Below are 18,347 nucleotides of genomic sequence, written 5' to 3'. Positions count from 1 at the left end.
CTTCTAATCTCCTCTATATCACTTATAAACAGCATTCTGTGCAGAATTCAGATGGGTCCGATCCGCTCTGTGCGCTCGTGTCTCTGAACCGGAGCAGACTGTGCTCGCGCGGCAGCGGCTCACGTGACACTAACGTGAAAACAGACTTTATTCGCGTCAAAGAAAAGCAGATTTTTTGGGTGGATGTGGAAAATTTCATTAGAAGGAAAACAAATGTTATATTTAAATTAAATAATTTTGATATGTATGTATTATTCCAATGAAAATAACAATAATAATAATCATTTTAATTGTATTGTACAACTGTTTATTATTTTGGGAAAATTTCATATACACAAGAAGAAATGGTCAGGATCCAAGCCAAATTTTATTCATTTTCTTCAGGAGACAAAAGACTACTGCACCAGTTTGGAGAACATTATAAATAAAAAGCAAGGAAGACTTGTCATATTTTTAAAGAATATTCATTTTTTTGATGAATCAATCAATGGTTTGTACACTCTGGCATGTTTTTTTCTGTGCATTTTGTACATTTCTGTTTATTATTGTATATTTCTGGTTTCTGGTCAATTAAAAAAAAAAGCATACGTGTAGGAGGAGGCGGGACTTCAGATTCTAGAGAGCATTTGATTGGCGAAGTGTGAAGCTGAAGTGTGATGTGATGTCATGAAAATACATGATCCATTTTAGCAGAATTGAGAGACTGTAAGTTTTGAATGCTTATATCTACTGAATGTGAGTTTTGTCATTGTTTTGGAACACACCAGCGTATTCATAACCTATTAACATATTCATTCTAGGTTCAGGTTCATCTGAAGGATCTTCTGGAGTTTCCTATGGCTTGTTTGAGATGCATGAGTACAGTAAAGTCGGCCGTTAAATTCACTTTGTGAGACTTTCAAGTGTTTTTCTACAAAGTAAAAATGACACGAAGCAGTTTTCTGGCGCTTCCTCTCGTGTTGACTTTGCACGAGCATTAAACTGTCAACATGCACCTCCTGCTTGATCAACATTGAACTTTTGATGAACTTCTACTGTATTTCCGAGTGGTTCAGCCGCGCGCGCCGATATATAAACCAGGGCGGATGTTCGGGGCGCGCGCTGGTCGAGCGGAAGTGACGCGTGAGCCGGCTGAAAGAAAAGACAGTCGTTCGCACATAAGCGATCGCAGAAAAGTCAAATAAAAGAGCGTGCGCTGCAGGTGTGTGAGCCTCGGATTCCTGCAGCTCTCTCAGGTGAGATTTTCCCGCCATCAGTCTCGTGATTAGACGCTTTCTATCACCCGTCAACGCGGCAGCGCGCGTGATGCGAACGCGAACAAAAACAGCAGCGTTCACGCGTCTGGAGGGAGAAAGGCAGCGAAAGTGTTCTGTTAAACCTTGTGCTTTTACAACTGTTTTCATCATTTGTGTGTGTGCTTCTCTCGCTAGCATACATTAGCTCAGCGGCTAGCAGAGGCGTTGCTAAGATACTGCCACATATGCATCGCGCGAGCCGCGATATGACTGATGTTGTGAACGCGCTTAAACTCGTGAAGAATGAAATGCAGAGAGAATGAGAATAAATGGCCGTTATTAAGGAACATAAACAGAGTTTCAGAAGCTCCGCAGATGCTTGAAGATCCGCATGCACTGATTGTTTTGACACCTGTCAATCATCGCCTCAGCTGTACATGTGGCGCGCGCTGCCACATCACCGCTTCCCGCCTCAGCTTCAGGACTGTTCCTCGCTTCCTGTCGCAGTGTGTCGCATTAATAACCGGCTGAGCAGGATCCTGATATTATTAATATTAGGTGTGGAGCAGAAATTCACTTTCACTTCTGGAATCTTCTGATTGCGTCAGAGTCTAATCGCCGCGTTCCGCCTCTTTAGTAAACAGAGTTCGTGTTGGTGTGGGTTTAAATATAGCACGAATGCGGCTTCACCTGTTTGAGGCACGCAGGTGAGTGACGCAGAGGCCGGGCGTGTGCGTGCTTGCGTGAGTCCGCGCGTGTGCGTGTTTGCATAGTTTAGGTTTCTTTTTCCTGAGAGAGAGAGAGAGAGAGAGAGAGTCATAAAGGAGAAGGACTGATCCTGTCTTCAGTCAGTGACTCTAGAGGAGGAATAAACTACATCTCGCTCTCGAGTTTCTTCAATCTCTTGATCTGAGTTCAGCAGGTGATTACAGGGAAAGGTTAAAGGTCAGTAGATCTGTGAGGTCCAGGTGTAGATGTGGAAATCAGGGTTAGTTCTGATATTCTGTAATATTGTTGTAAGTTAGGTGGTGTGTCTGTCATAACATCTAGACTCCAACAGCTTGATTTAAAGTATTGGATAATAATTTAATGAATGTAAAATCTACAAATGAAGGAAAGCTGGCAGGTTCGTTCTTCTCATAAACGCTCCACTTCTCGGGACTTTAATGATCAACTAAATGCAAATACTGACAAAATGTCAATCGGGTTTAAGTTGAGCTTCAGCTGCTGTTGAGTTTTGAACTGAATGTCTAACTGCGGATTTCTCTCTTCCTGTAGAACTGACTGACTGAGGAAGAGGAGGAGGATGGCGGCGAGGAGGAGCGGTTATAAAGGTGAGTTTAGAATATTATCCTGACCATACAGAGTTTAGCGTAGTTAAAGGCTGATTCATACGTCTGTGTGTAGCACAAGTGCACCTTTTCAAAAATGTAACAACTCGTCAATTCTATGCGGACTTCAAGCGCTGTGATTGGTCTGCTAGAACCCCTCCCTCGGGTCAAAAAACTGGCGCGGAGAAGAACGAGCAACTTCCATAGGAGTGAAAAAACTAGGGCTGGGTAAAAAAAATATAGCTTTCCTGATTTTAATCGATTCTCATTTTTATGAACCGATATTGATTCTTAAATCCCAAGAATCGATTAGTCTGTTTTCAGTTGATGAATGAGCAGAATATGTAGCTCCTCCCATCCAATAAATCACAATAATCCGTTACTTTTGATATGAAGCAAAGTCTCAGATTTCAAATGACGTCCATCTTATTATGAGATTCAGAAAATAAACACCGTTTTGGCGCTGTTTAATGTGGCGTGACGGATCGCTTTAGCGCCTCAGTTAAAGAGAAGCATGTGATCATCCTCTCCTCCGCTTTAATACCAGTTACAGCGAAATAAACATGAACATCTGAAGGTATGTTAAAATATACAGTACAACTTACTGAAATCCGTATCATGTCTCGTGTAATCGCTCAATCAGTGCTTCAACCTCAATAAAACAGCTTCAATGTCACGTGACGTCACATTTACCTCAGAAAAACATATTCAGTGACCATAAACTCATTAGTCAGCTAGAAAAGTGAACTCTAGAAAGATAAATATAGCTATGCACCGTTACATAATCATTATAATCTTTAATGTTCTTCAATATTTAATGCATGTTTGAATAAATCAGCCGCGATTTAAATGTTTATATTTCAAAAAAACGAATTGGAGTAGAAATATGATTATGTAATTCTGAACTTTATTTATAATAAAAACATCATTGAGTGTAATTTAAGCGTTTGTATATAAATAAGTTAATTTAATCTTCAATATTATTATAGTAGCACCAGCTGACTCTCATGTGTAGCTTACAGCATTAGCTGAGAGATTTTTTTTTTTTTCCTCAAGAAAATTGAAATACTACATCCAAAATAATCTGTATTGAATCGAAAGCATGTGAATAGTAATCTAATCGAATTGAGAAAATTGTCAATACCCAGCCCTAGAAAAACGTTTCTGTTTCTCTGGACGGACAGTGATGAGCGCAGCGTTTTACCCAAAGTTGAATATTGTTCACCTCGAGGTGACGGTAAAAAATGGCAAGCGCTCAGTGCTTGGCGGTGAAATGGACGCTCAGCGCCTCAAGGCTCTTTCAGACAGCAAAACCCTTCAGATACAAAGCGATATGAATACAAAATACAAAATAATCACCCTGTGTAGACTCCTGCTCATATTTCACATCACTAGAAACTGACAACAAGAGAAGTTGATTCTCATCGTCCATAACTGGACTTTTGAGTGGACTAACTTCATCTGTGTGTTTTTGGTCTAACATGGGCAAGTTAAACGTTTGTTTTTTCCAGTTTATTGTTGTGTTTTTGCTATCCCACATGAGTCTGCACGGGTTGTATATTTTGAAATTGACAGGATTTTGGACTTTTATTTTGTATTTTGTGGCTTCGACGCTGCGTCTGTCAAAAATGCTGGTGTAAACGCAAGCACTGACTAAAGTGGCCGCGGATCAGCTCCGGCAGACGTGTGCAGCGTAAACGAGGCTTAAGCGCGTCATCAGATGCTCCTGTGTGTATTTGTGCGACACTTTCTATTCTATTTAACGCTGAGCGTCGCAGCCAATCACAGTCGTGTTGCCGAGGCGACGTGAGCGACAGCTTTGAGTGGAAACACAACTGGAGCTGTTCTCAGAACCGCCTTTCTGTTAATAAACCTTTCACAGTTTAAATATTTTTCATGGTCCTAATTACACACTGCAACGTTTGGGGAATGACGACCTTATTTAAATGTGGGACTGAAGATCGTGATAGAAAAATCAAACTGAATTAAAACGAGTGTAAATGCAAACTTGCGCTTGTTGTGTGTAATTTTAAGGTTTGTAAGAACACTGCACAGTATGCACTCTGTAGCTCTAGATCTAGAGGTCTTTTTCTTGGGAGGCAAAAAAATAACCTGTTTGTTATTCCAGAGCGACGGTTTTATGGCGGTGACTAATGAAGAGCTCGTCCTGCCCGCGTATGAACTGAAACACGTTTCCCTACTGTCCCGAAGCTTTTACTAGTTTTATCTTACATTTGTCTTTGTTGTTAGATACTTGAGAACATCGTTTGTGGCTTTTGTTCGTGGCTCGAATCTTGTTTCATGAGGTTTTGTTGCCTGCGTTCAGTCTTAGAGGAGGAACCGGTCATGTGACCTGCTGATTCACTCTTTCTGCTCTGTTCTGTGGGTCTGGGCGGTTGGATGTGGTTCAGATGGTGATCTTTGGAGTCTTTGGTAGAAACACAAATCACGTCAAAGACTAGCCTGATGTAGCGTTTCTTTAACTCGTTCAGTGCAGTTCAGGTGCTCAGTCCTCACTCGGTCTAGTTTTGTTTGGCAAATGAAAACTTTGCGTTTCAATGACTGTGCAAATTCCTGAACTCTGATCGAGGGGTGGGGGTGTGAGACGGAGCTGAACACACTGTAAACTGTGAGCAGCAGCATCTTTAGAACGGCCTTTGACCCGATTAAACCACACGTCACTGCAGTCCGGCTGCTTTATGGCCGAGGTTTCTAACAGCTGTGTGTGTTATCAGCTTCACCGCTGAAGAGCTGGAGAAACATGCTTCAAGGGAAATCCACAAACACGCACAAAAGCTTTTTCCAGTTGTAATGGAAACCAAGTTGAATAAACGGAGCAATTCCAATAGGGTCCTCACACCATCGGTGCTCGGGCCCTAATGAACTGAAGACGCTCTGTGCCAGTGGACAGTGAATGACCGTGCGGCCGTGTGCTTTTTACTTTCGAAATATCACCGATTCAGGTGCATGAAAAACAACAACAAAAACGGTACAATGACAAACTCGCTTAAATGGGCACTATTACATTTCACTTTGAAACCAAATCCTCCGTCGTCGTCTTGTCAGTCAGGCGTGAGGCGAGGTGAAATCTGTGCTGCGACTCTCGTTCGGCTGAAATAATGATGGGTTAAACATTTGCGTAGCTCTCCTGCTCCAAGTCTAAATTAGTGCTGCGCATCCTGCCCCTGACGAGCATCACAAGTAGAGTGACCAGACGTCCCCGGGTCCCGGATTTCGGTGCTCCGTCTCCGACTGGAGCTGTCCCCAGAAATGTCCCTGTTTCATATCTCGTTCAAAATAATCTGCAAATACATTGAAAATAAGTCCATCCAGCATACAGCATAGAGGTTTCTTAATCGTGCTGTCAAAATATATTATTTCTAAACATATCTCTCTATTAAAATGTGTTAAACAGTTAAATCCCACTTTTCTACATATCCATATATACACCGGCAGCGAGTTCACGCACACCGCAGTTGATCACAGACACGCCTCCTGTCACTCACTCAGAGCAGCGGCAGGCCTCGAGACTCTCGTTCGGTCCGGTTGAAGGGTTTTTGTTATGATATAACAGCTGATATGACAACTTTAGCACATGTGTCAGCTAAACATTCATTCAGTGTCTCCCATTAATGACCCTGTGCGCCGCTACCGTTTCATAATGAACCGAAAATGTAAAACATAAATGGTCTCTACGTTGCATACCCCTGGACCCCCCTAGAGGAAGTATACAGAACATTTTACAAATTCCAGTGGGAAATAATAATGTAGTCTACATTTTATGAACTTTGCTCAAGAATACTATAAGAAAGCTCCTTTCATGTCAGTAAAGCTGTTAACAGAAAATTAAAATGTCATTGGAAAAAAGTTGTAATTTCGTACAGTATAAACGGCTTGTGAAAATGAAAATATTAAATTCAATAATGTTGCAAATATTATTTATTTATCTCGCATTATATTTTGTAATGTGATTTTTCAAAATAGTGTAATAGTTTTTTGCAGTTAGGCCTACTGGCTAGTTATTTTGCTGAATTGTATTAAAACCAGACCAAAAATCCTAATAAAATTAAGTCATAATATTTATTAATGTAAAATGTGGACCCCACAACAATAAAAAAAAAAATCAAAAATGTACTGTCCCTGTTTTTTTTAATTACTAGATAATAACAAATTAGATTTTGGTGGTATTTTGACCACTCAAATAGGAAATGTCCCCGGTTTCCATTTCAGAAATCTGGTCCCCTTAATCAAAAGTGACAGGTTTTGACCCAGCTGTCAGGGGAAAGCCCAGAAAGATACACTGCAGTGACAAACGCTGCACACATTGTTGATTACATGTTTAGTTTAATGTACAGTTCAAATAATTGTTTGGTTAATATATTCACTGCTGCCATTAAAAGAAACAATTGTTTGTGTCTGTCAGTTTTCCCCAACCAAACCTATGGGAAACACTGAGCTGAATCATCAGACTAGCGAAAAATGGCAGATGGAGCAATAATAACTGACATGATCCATGATATCATGATATTTTTAGTGATATTTGTAATTGTCTATATAAATGTTTCGTTAGCATGTTTGCTAATGTACTGTTAAATGTGGTTAAAGTTACCATCGTTTATTACTGTATTCACAGAGACAAGAGCCGTCGCTATTTTCATTATTAAACACTTGCAGTCTATGAATTGATTGATTGATTAAATTGATTGATTGACAGATATATATATCTATCAATCAATCAATCACACGGCCGCGTGGCGCAGTTGTCATGCCAACCGTAACAGCCCTAACTACCAAAAAGTAACAATCCCAACTATGTGTTCAGATAGTTTACAGAATACAGCTGTGACGCACGCTTCGGGTGAGTACACTTTTGCGTCTTACGGTTGAATGTTTAAAGTGGCAAGGCTTAAATGAGTTTAGTTTAAACACAGATGGCAACGTGAGATGTTCAGGTCTCACCTGCACCCGGGTGATGACTGCGTGAATGACATACGGCTCATTCATTGAACATTTGTTTATAGTGATTATGGTAGTTTGCTCTGCATCTGATTTTCTATAACCAAACCAGTTCCAAATTGTGGAGGAAGCTCCTCGCTAACAACAAGCTGCTTCTCACCCTCACGTCTGCCTTTCGTCATGCTCGTTTCACTCCGTACGTGAACCGTGAATCGGTCGTGCACGAAACTACGTCAACAACTAGACTTATCGGAATTATCGCGAGGAGACAAATTTTTATTGTGAGGAGAATTTTCAACGGTATTTATCGCAAACTATAATATCGCCCATCCCTACGGAGCACTGTCAAACTCATTCAGAATCATGTAAACATCCAAATACTATACTCTCATGATCCGACGTATGCATGCTGCATGCATGACGAAAACTTTGTAAAGATCCATTTTGAGGGTTATATTAGCTGTGTGAACTGTGTTTATGCACTGCATATAGAGTCGCGAGCTCAGGGGCGGGGAGCGCGAGGATTTAAAGGGGACACGCACTGAATCGGTGCATTTATAATGATGCCCCAAAAAAGGCAGTTAAAAAATTAATTTAAAAAAATCTATGGGTTATTTTGAGCTGAAACTTCACAGACACATTCAGGGGATACCTTAGACTTATATTACGTCTTGTGATAAAACGTTCTAAGGCACCTTTAGGCAGAATTGAGCTTTATTTTGTCTGAATGTTGAAGCCACTTCACTCACTTTGAGTGTTTTACTGCTGCTGTGAGCGGTCTCCAAAGCCTTTTAGTTACATTTTGGTTTTGTTAAAAAAAAAGTCAATGCTGCACTAAGTGGAATTATTATAAGAGCCATATAAAATAATTTTTAGTTTGAACAGTTAATTTTATTACTAACCTTAATGCACTGAAGTGTGAAGCTTGCAAAAATACAAGAATGGGATTGGGAGTTGATTTCAGCAGCTTCATATTAAATGATTCTGATTGGATCAGGGGCTACAACAAAAAACCCTAAGTGGGCCGTCCCTCCTGCTCTCTCTGGCTCTTCTCTTGACCTACATATTTTTGGGGAAAAGCTTTAACTGCCAAGCCTCTCTCTCTGTCGAAGTCGAGCTGAACACGTGGAATCTGTAAGAATGTTTCCTCCCCTTTTCTTCTTCCAGATGTGACAGGAGTGGTGTTCGACACGCACTCAAAAATGGTGATGTCTCAAGGAGGAACTTTTGAGAAGATGAAGGAAAAGGTACAAATGTCTTCTCTTCTGTTAGTCTCGGGGTCGTTCGCACCGAACGAGAGACGCTGATGGTTCTGTGCTCTTTGTCGTCTCTTTCCTGTGAACCGGACGGCTCGACTCACTGAATGTTTTTCTCTCGTCAGATAAATGCTGTGCGAGCCGTGGTTCCCAATAAGAGCAATAATGAGATCGCTCTGGTGCTGCAGCACTTCGAGAACTGCGTGGATCGAGCGGTGCAGGCGTTTGTGGAAGGTACAGACGCGCATTACTGTGAGCTCCTGAAGAGCTGCTGCGTTTCCTGTGATCTCAGAGACTCTCACTGGAGACCTGCTGTAAAATGACCCGTGTGTGTGTGTGTGTGTGTGTGTGTGTGTGTGCTGTCAGGTAGTGCCGTGGAGATCCTGAAGGAGTGGAATGTCACTGGAAAAAAGAAGGTGAGAAAATCATAATGTGTGGTGATCATGAAATAAAACTGTAAACAAAACATGCAGTTTAACCCTTCTGTGTCCTTAAATGAAAAAAACGTCATTTTGTTTTTTGATTTTTGCATGTTAATCTCAACTGCATAAGAGTGTTTTTATGTGAATTTTAATATTTGATCTTCATTTCCTTTCATAAATCTGTTTTATATTAGGTACAAAAAATAATTGTACTGTGACCTTAAGGACAAAAATGTCCACATTAAAACCCATGTGAACTGCAAAATAATTATAATAATAATAGTAGTAATAATAATAATAATAATAATAATAGGGCCTTTAACTCACTTTCATTCTGTTTGCAAGGCTTCAAATTAAATTGAACTTTTTTCACTATTTTTATTTCCACCAGATGGCGCCATTTTCTTAGGTTTTGCCAATATAGCAAACACTCACTCTTTCCTGTTTTCTGCTGTATTATAGTCTGTGTGTGTGTGTGTGTGTGTGTGTGTGTGTGTGTGTGTGTGTGTGTGTGTGTGTGTGTGTGTGTGTGTGTGTGTGTGTGTGTGTGTGTGTGTGTGTGTGTGTGTGTGTGTGTGTGTGTGTGTGTGTGTGTGTGTGTGTGTGTGTGTGTGTGTGTGTGTGTGTGTGTGTGTTTGAGAGGGAAATTATACTGTGGTTTGCTAGCTGTTGTCTGGAGCCACTGGAGTTTTGCTGCCATCTAATGGAAAGAGTTTGGTACTGCAGCCAAACAAAATCTTACTGAAAGCTTTTATTAATATTATTATTATTATTATTATTATTAAGGGTATCAACCTCAAATTTGAAGCACAAATTATTTACATTTACGGCATTTATTTTCTAGCGGTTTTTCAGTTAAACATGTTTTAGAAAATATACATTTTTATATAAAAAATGTTCATAAATCATTTTCATAAACTAAAACCTGTAACCTGTTTTTTTTTCACTTCAACAATAATCTGCCAAGGGTGTTTTTTTTTTTTTTAAATTAGACCAAACTTAGTCTGTTGCTCCAAAGCTTTTCGACATGGATGTTTTTCTCCTTTAAGAACCTCAGAGTAACTAAAGGGTTAAACATGTATGTGAGAGGATCAAGTTTAATAATCGATGTTTTAAACACATAAATGTTGATCTTGAGTGTGTTCCACATGCGTTTGCTCGGTCATTCACAGCCCAAGAAGAAAAAGAAGCCGAAAGCACAAACCGACATTCCCGCAGACGCGACCCCTACCGAATCGCCCGCAGGCGCTGAATGTCAGGAAGCCGTTAATGGTTTCCATGCCAACGGTTCGGCAGCGGCCGACATTGAATCTCTGGATTCTCTGAGTGAGCAGCTGGACTCAGTCTCCCTGGACGCAGCGGAGCTCGACTCGGAAACTGCCGTCCCTGAGGTTCCAGAGGTTCCAGAGGTTCCTGAGGTTCCTGAGGTTCCTGAGGTTCCTGAGGCCACAGGTGCGTTAGCTGAGGTCATGTGATGCTCGTCACACAAGGCCTCAGGTGTGTGAGTGCTGATGGGGTTTATCTCTGCTGCAGGTGGAGAGGTGACGTCCACGTCAAGCCCTGACACCAGTAACGGACCGCGGCACAACCATCAGAGTTTCCGCAGTAACAAGTCTCACCCCAAGCCCGGTTCCAGCTCCCAGAATCCCTCTATGCCCATTCCATTCGAAGATGCGTGGCGAGGTTCTGCTGCCAGAAAGATCGGTGAGAATTTGTTTGATTATTATGATCATCATCATGTGACTGATGGTAACCTCTACTGCTGTGTGTGAAGTGTGTGTGAAAGTTTGACGAAATTACAAACAAACAATCCCGTCATGTGACATGTTAAATTCATGAGAGAGACCGCTGCTTCATCAAGTTTTATCATTTCATAACCCAATATAAGTGTTTGTCTGCGCGACTGAAAGCGGTCTAATGTTTTGCTAGAGACTGCTATTTCATGAGCTATATTAACATTAAAGGGACAAATCGCACAGAAATAACATTTATTCACACTCCAGTGCTTCCCACAGGTTTGAAATATACTTGCGGTGGTAGCCGGGTGAAAAATCCTCCTATTACCCACGGCACAAAAATGATCTACTACATGTGACAAACAAATAATGTGTGATTTTTAACAGTATTTTTATTTATTGATATTAATTTTAATTAAATAACATATTGCATTTAATTAATTACTAATATTATGCATTATTATGCAAAATTACAGTATTTAAATGGTTCTCCTTTTCCTATGTTCTCTTTGCTGTCATATAGTGTCTCTCTCAGTGAATGGGACACAGATTTTACTAGTAAAATTTATAAAATGAATAATTGTCAAATAATGTTCTTAGTCTTTTCTGTCTGTGGGGGAGACTACAATAATTCACTATGAATTAAATGGAAATCAAATTAAATACAATTTATTGTGTAACCAAAATACCAATAATGCCCAAAAGAAAAAGAAAAAACTTAGTGTGTCACTTTTAATTATAAACAAGCCCGAAATACACCGGGACTCTTATTTTGAAATGTCTGCACTATTGCAGGCTGATCCTTCAGATTCTTAAAATCGTCTAAAACATTTTATATGAAGGCCATAAAGTAGACATTGTAATAATTCATCAACTTGAGTTCATTAGCAATCGCTTGGCATAAATCTGAACTTTTCATTGATTGAGAATCACTTTGAAGCAGTCTGAAGCGCTGACTTTGCACAATGCAGCGCCCGTTTGAATGTTAGCGGTACAGTTCTGATGCACACATAACAAGCAGGTGTGAAACGACTAGTTTATCGATCGCGGATGGTTTCATTATCTTGTGCAGATATAAAAGTATAAGAGGATAAAAATAATAATATACTTGGGCGGCCGTTATTATACGTGGGCGGCCCGCCCAAGTAAAGTCTATGTGTGGGAAGCACTGCACTCCAGTATGATCTTCTGTCGTCAGTGGGACATGAAGTGTTTAGAACGACAGCGTCCGTTACTTCAGTTTCACTGCATGATTTATTTATTTTATGTTTTTGTGTTAGTTATTGATGTTTAGGGAAAGTGTGCATTAATGCAGTGAAATCTGCCCTGAGAAGAAATGTGACACAAAAAGGGTTACTATGGAAAAAGAGCATTTTGTGGTTTGAATAAAATGGCTTGTAAATGAAAAACAGAAGAGTTAAGAGCTTATAATTCATCATTGAAAGTCGCCAGAATAGTCACCTGATCGATCCAGTGATTTGTATATTGGTTGATTATCGAGGTAATCATTAATCGCAGCCCTAACAGACCGTGATCGTGGATTGATTGATTCTCTGTGTTACTGTTATCATCGGGAACAAGCATTCAAGGGTTCGGATCGTTCTGACCACATGTTAGAATAATAGTGCAGTGATCATTGCTGAAATGACACGTGATCAGGCATGTGACAAACTCTGTTCTTCACCATCTTTTTTTTTCTTCATATTCATCATCATCTTTCATGTGTATGACATGCATTGGTGAAAGTGAAAGTCTAGTGTTGTAAATGTTTGCGGTTTTCTCAGGGCCTAACGTGGACCGCTCTGTGAAGGACCTGCAGCGCTGTGCGGCGTCACTGTCCCGCTACAGAGTCGTGGTGAAAGATGAGATGGACTCATCCATCAAGAGAATGAAGCAGACGTTTGCTGAGCTGCAGAGCTGGTATCTCACACACACACACACACACACACACACACACACACACACACACACACACACTCACACACACTCACACACACTCACACACACTCACACACTCACACACTCACACACACTCACACACTCACACACTCACACACTCACACACACTCACACACTCACACACTCACACACTCACACACTCACACACACTCACACACTCTCACACACTCTCACACACACACACAGTTTTGGTTGGTGATCAGTTGTTATAAAAATAACTCACTTAGTCTGTTTTGTTCATTTTGCCTTAAAGGGACATTCATTACAGACATGCATCTATCTATCGATGAGGATCACATGATAATCTCTGAGTTTTATGTTAATGACACTGATATGAGTGATTTTTAGAGGGCTCTATCCAGTAATTAATTCTCTTGCCTGTCCAACAAAACTCAGGCATCATTTCTGTCACCACGAGTCGACGCTGGGTTTTTGTCTTTGTACTTTGTTGATGAGTGAAGAGTGAAAATGGGAGAATCTGTATGAAGTAACAGAAAAGGAAAGTCTGAGCATCAAACTACTGAATGCACCTTAAAGAAATCATTTATTTATATTTTGGAGTTATGTAATAAAGCAGGCTTGTATGATTTCTGTGAACGTCTTCCAATCAGAGAAAGGACAAAACCATTAAACCCTGATCAATAAGAATATCTGAACCCACCCACTGTGTCAAGTCAAGTCACCTTTATTTATATAGCACTTTTTACGATGCAGATTGTGTCAAAGCAGCCTTACATTGATAACTGGTATATAATTTTGGCAGCACAGCAGCTCTTAAAGAAAATGGTGTCAATGCAGGCAGATCAAAGCACTGTTGAATATCAAATGTCAAGTCAAATATCAAGTGTCCCCGACTAAGCAACAGCAGCACATTTACGACAAACTTTAGCAAACAGACTCCTCATTCAAACTGCGTGGATAATCTCAGGGTGTCTTACGGATACGGATCAGTTTATGACCAGCGAATCCAAACCAGCATTTCAAAATGGATTCAAGTGTTTATTCAGCAGATCTGTTCGTCTCTAAGTGTTCCTGTTCTCTGTCCAGCCTCATGGATCGAGAGGTGGCGCTGCTCGCCGAGATGGACAAAGTCAAAGCAGAAGCCAGTGAGTAGAGTGACAGCACATCTATCTATCTATTTATTAGGGCTGGGTAAAAAATTTTTTTAATCAATTCTCATTTTTATGAACCGATATTGATTCTTAAATCCCAAGAATCGATTAGTCTGTTTTCAGCTGATGAATGAGCAGAATATGTAGCTCCTCCCATCCAATAAATCACAGTAATCCGTTACTTTTGATATGAAGCAAAGTCTCAGATTTCAAATGACGTCCATCTTATTATGAGATTCAGAAAATAAATAGCGTTTTGGCGCTGTTTAATGTGGCGTGATGGATCGCTTTAGCGCCTCAGTTAAAGAGAAGCATGTGATCATCCTCTCCTCCGCTTTAATACCAGTTACAGCGAAATAAACATGAACATCTGAAGGTATGTTAAAATATACAGTACAACGTACTGAAATCCGTATCATGTCTCGTGTAATCGCTCAATCAGTGCTTCAACCTCAATAAAACAGCTTCAATGTCACGTGACGTCACATTTACCTCAGAAAAACACATTCAGTGACCATAAACTCATTAGTCAGCTAGAAAAGTGACTCTAGAAAGATAAATATAGCTATGCACCGTTACATATTCATTATAATCTTTAATGTTCTTCAATATTTAATGCATGTTTGAATAAATCAGCCGCGATTTAAATGTTTATATTTCAAAAAAACGAATTGGAGTAGAAATATGATTATGTAATTCTGAACTTTATTTATAATAACATCATTGAGTGTAATTTAAGTGTTTGGATATAAATAAGTTAATTTAATCTTCAATATTATTATAGTGGCACCAGCTGACTCTCATGTGTAGCTTACAGCATTAGCTGAGAGATTATTTTTCCTTGTGTCAATACCCAGCCCTTCTGTCTGTCTGTGTTTTCATTAATTATTGTGTGTTTGTGTGACAGTGGCGATTCTGGACGGGCGTCAGAAGAGAGCGGAGGCACTGAAGAGACTGGCTGACCAATCAGCATCACTGACTGAAGAACAGCTGACTGAACTACGAGCTGACATTAAGGTAAACACACGCACACGCACACGCACACGCACACGCACACACACACACACACACACACACACACACACACACACACACACACACACACACACACACACACACACACGCACAGTTTGTTTTTGTGAATTGTGGGGTCATTTCATAGGCGTAATGGTTTTTATACTGTACAAACTGTATTTTCTCTCCCCCTACACTAACCCTAAAGTGGAGACATGGAGTAATGTCCTCATAATCACCTCTTCTTGTAATACCCATGTCATTATACACATTTGTGTCCTGATATGTCACAAAAAAAATACACGCACACACACACACACACACACAAGCGCACACACACACACACACACACACACACAGCAATTTAAAACATTACAAGCATCACTCTTCTTTAGCTGTTGTATAATCTCTCTTCTCTCTCTCTCTCTCTCTCTCTCTCTCTCTCTCTCTCTCTCTCTCTCTCTCTCTCTCTCTCTCTCTCTCTCTCTCTCTCTCTCTCTCTCTCTCTCTCTCTCTCTCTCTCTCTCTCTCTCTCTCTCTCTCTCTCTCTCTCTCTCTCTCTCTCTAGCACTTCGTCAGCGAGCGCAAGTATGACGAGGATCTTGGTAAAGCTGTGAAATTCTCCCATGATCTGGAGCCTCTGAAGTGCAGCATCATGTCGTTTGGATCAGGTGCGGCAGTGAACGAGACTGTGTGTGTTTTCCATATGAATGAACACAGGAGGTGTTGATGGATGTGTGTGTGTGTGTGTGTGTGTGTGTGTGTGTGTGTGTGTGTGTGTGTGTGTGCAGTGTATCATCCTCAGACGAGCTACTCCAGCCGTTCCCGCTGCAGCTCCACCTCTTCCTCCGTCACAGGCTCAGTTCCTGTCAAAGCTCCGCCTCCCTCTGAGCTCCAGCATCAGGCCTCCACGTACACGGGCCGTCCCAGTGTGCCGCACAAACAGGTGAGGGGTCGCGTACGCTCGTGTGTTCTGGCTGTCATGTGCTCTTTCTGAACTGTCTCTCCGCTCTGCAGATTTTCCAGGGCAACAGGCGCTTCATTCACGGTTACCAGGGAAATCAGCGATATAATGGAAACGCCCATCCCGAGCGAAACCCCAGCCGGAGCGGCTACCGTCATCCGGGAGAGCGCAGTCAGCAGAGCGACCTCAACTCTCAGCCGGCCAATAGCGCGAGAGGCTCCTCCCACTCCTCAGGCTATCGCTCGGATCGACCCGCCTACAACGGGCTTCCACAGAGGCAACCGCGGACCCACTGCCCGTGATGAACACACACACACACACGCGCACACACACACACACACATCCGTCAGATGAAGAGAAAGTCAAGTTTACATCTGAGTTGAGCTGCGGCCCGACTTCTGCTCTTCATTCTTCTGTCTTACTCTTCTTTTACACCTCCTTTCTGTCTGTCTGATCTGAGTTCAGTGTTAGTCTCAGTAGTTCCTGTGAGTGTTTTCTCGTGGGCTTCCTCTTTCATATCGTCATTGTCGAGGAAAAAGATGATTTTCCACATACCAGATGATCAACACTAAGATGGCTGGCCGAGTTTCAGTGGGCTGAGTGTAGTTTGAGTTGTTTGGAGATGTTAGTCCGTAGTGACGCTCTCTTTCATGCCTTCGGTCACGTTGATCGAAGCCGACGCGTCACGTCCTCTGGTCTTCATGCTCACGATATACCTCACTCGCCGCCTCATTTCATGCCGCGCCGTTCTTCCGCTCGCAACGTCAGCTTCCTTTTGCCTTCCTGAAAGACTCTCGTCGGAAAGAATCAGATTTGTGTGTTTGATCAGGATGCAGAAAAGCTCGTCTGTCTGTCTGTCAGGAGGTCTGGATTTCTAATTCAGCCTCTCCGTCTCTTTTCTTTGGTTGCTTGATGTTGTCATGAGGATGATCAGCACTCTTTTCAGCTCAATCCTGTATATATGTAAACTACATGTATAGTGTTTTTGTAGCCTCCGGCCATGTATGTAGTGCGACTTACTAGTTCTCTGAATGAACTCCGTTATCAAGCGACTTACGTTCTTCCTCATGTATGGAGAAAGAGACTCGTTTTTGTTTTTCCAAATGATCTGAGACCGCTGTAATCAAGTGCCTTCAGTCATTCGCTTTCACCGTCCCGTTCCTTCTGCTCCGGTTCGGACCAAAGACATCAGATGGGTCGCCTGCTCCTGTCGTGCGAACACTCGTTGTCTTTCTTGCTAATTGATCTACTTGCTTTTCCTTTATTATAAATAAAGAAGGATTGGTAGCAAATGCTTAAACTGTTTACAGACTCTTTTTTTTTTTTTTTTTTTTTTTTTTTTTTTTTTTTTTGTTGTTGTTTTCATGATTTAAAGGATTAGTTCACTTTAAGTAAACTTTTCCTGATAATTTACTCTCCTCCATGTCATCCAAGATGTTCATGTCTTTCTTCAGTCGAAAAGAAATGAAGGTTTTTGATGAAAACATTCCAGGATTTTTCTCCATATAGTGGACTTCAATGGGCACCAAACAGTTGAAGGTCAAAATTAGTGCAAACTTTGACCTGTGGAGGGCAGTAATACACTTACTCTATGTTAGTTCAATAGTATATAACAATTAGTTCAAACATTGACCTGTGGAGGGTTAGTAATGCAATTATTTGGGATAAATTGTCAATGGCTTCCTGATGCTGTCTAACAAATCCACAGTTACTTTTGGAGCATGGAGACCCACCACTGCAAATCTCCACGTCACGTCTGAGACTTCTACTGTTTATGATGTTTGTAGTTGTCTGACCGACAGCTGCTTTAAAATCTTCCATAATGAAATTCATAAAAGATTGTCTTCTGCTCAGGATGGCCCTGTTAATTACTGCAAAAACATTTTTGGTAACAATTTACAATATGGTTCTATTTGTTAACATTAGTTACATGCATTAGTTAACAATAACTAACAACGAAAAATACTTCTAAAGCATTTATTAATCGTAGTTTATTTTAATCTCAACATTTAATACGTTAAAATCAAAAGCTGTATCTGTAAATATTATTTCATGGACTTGAGCCAACATGAAAAAATAAAAGTTTTTATTAACTAATTTAAACAAAGATGAATAAATAACAAATGTGTTGCTCATTGTTAATCTGAGTCAATGGATGAACTAATGGAACCTTATAAGAGATCATATTTTTTTCAAACAAAGTGCATATGAATACTTAATTGTGTTTCAATATATGTGTGTACATATTTTTATTTTTACTTAAAATGTGACTATTTTTGTAGAACAAAGTCATGGTGAGTCAGTAATACTGGTAAAAGTTGGCTCGGCCTCATTGAGAAATGTGCAAATATTGGGATTCTGT

At 40.7% G+C, this 18,347-nt stretch overlaps 1 protein-coding gene across 3 annotated transcripts; it reads left to right on the top strand.

Annotated features, from left to right (window-relative positions):
- The first annotated feature begins 1,086 nt into the window (after window positions 1-1,086).
- Window positions 1,087-17,272, top strand: spats2 (spermatogenesis associated serine rich 2). Of its 3 annotated transcripts, none has more exons than XM_067394181.1 (13): window positions 1,087-1,235; window positions 2,514-2,569; window positions 8,690-8,769; window positions 8,904-9,012; window positions 9,145-9,194; window positions 10,373-10,652; window positions 10,734-10,904; window positions 12,721-12,856; window positions 13,943-14,001; window positions 14,915-15,024; window positions 15,590-15,692; window positions 15,813-15,967; window positions 16,039-17,272. In XM_067394181.1, exons 2-13 carry the CDS (start codon window positions 2,542-2,544, stop codon window positions 16,285-16,287), a joined length of 1,530 nt encoding a protein of 509 aa, XP_067250282.1. In that variant the 5' UTR covers window positions 1,087-1,235; window positions 2,514-2,541; the 3' UTR covers window positions 16,288-17,272. The 3 variants fall into 3 exon arrangements, with proteins under 3 accessions (XP_067250282.1, XP_067250283.1, XP_067250284.1); XM_067394182.1 differs by lacking the exon at window positions 1,087-1,235 and adding an exon at window positions 1,671-2,180; XM_067394183.1 differs by lacking the exon at window positions 1,087-1,235 and adding an exon at window positions 2,344-2,361.
- The last annotated feature ends 1,075 nt before the right edge of the window (window positions 17,273-18,347 follow it).

Source organism: Chanodichthys erythropterus, chromosome 9 (assembly GCF_024489055.1).
Source record: "Chanodichthys erythropterus isolate Z2021 chromosome 9, ASM2448905v1, whole genome shotgun sequence".
In the NCBI taxonomy this organism is placed as follows: domain Eukaryota; kingdom Metazoa; phylum Chordata; class Actinopteri; order Cypriniformes; family Xenocyprididae; genus Chanodichthys; species Chanodichthys erythropterus.
The sequence above is the reverse complement of the archived record's forward strand: the minus strand, read 5'-3'. Positions and strand labels throughout refer to the sequence as shown.

What these genes read in the sequence shown, in the direction of transcription:
- spats2 (XM_067394181.1), top strand. Translation starts at nt 2,542, where the DNA reads ATGGCGGCGAGGAGGAGCGGTTATAAAG. An exon ending in ATGTCACTGGAAAAAAGAAG is followed by an intron (nt 9,195 to 10,372) that starts GTGAGAAAATCA and finishes GGTCATTCACAG; the next exon opens with CCCAAGAAGAAAAAGAAGCC. An exon ending in CATCATGTCGTTTGGATCAG is followed by an intron (nt 15,693 to 15,812) that starts GTGCGGCAGTGA and finishes GTGTGTGTGCAG; the next exon opens with TGTATCATCCTCAGACGAGC.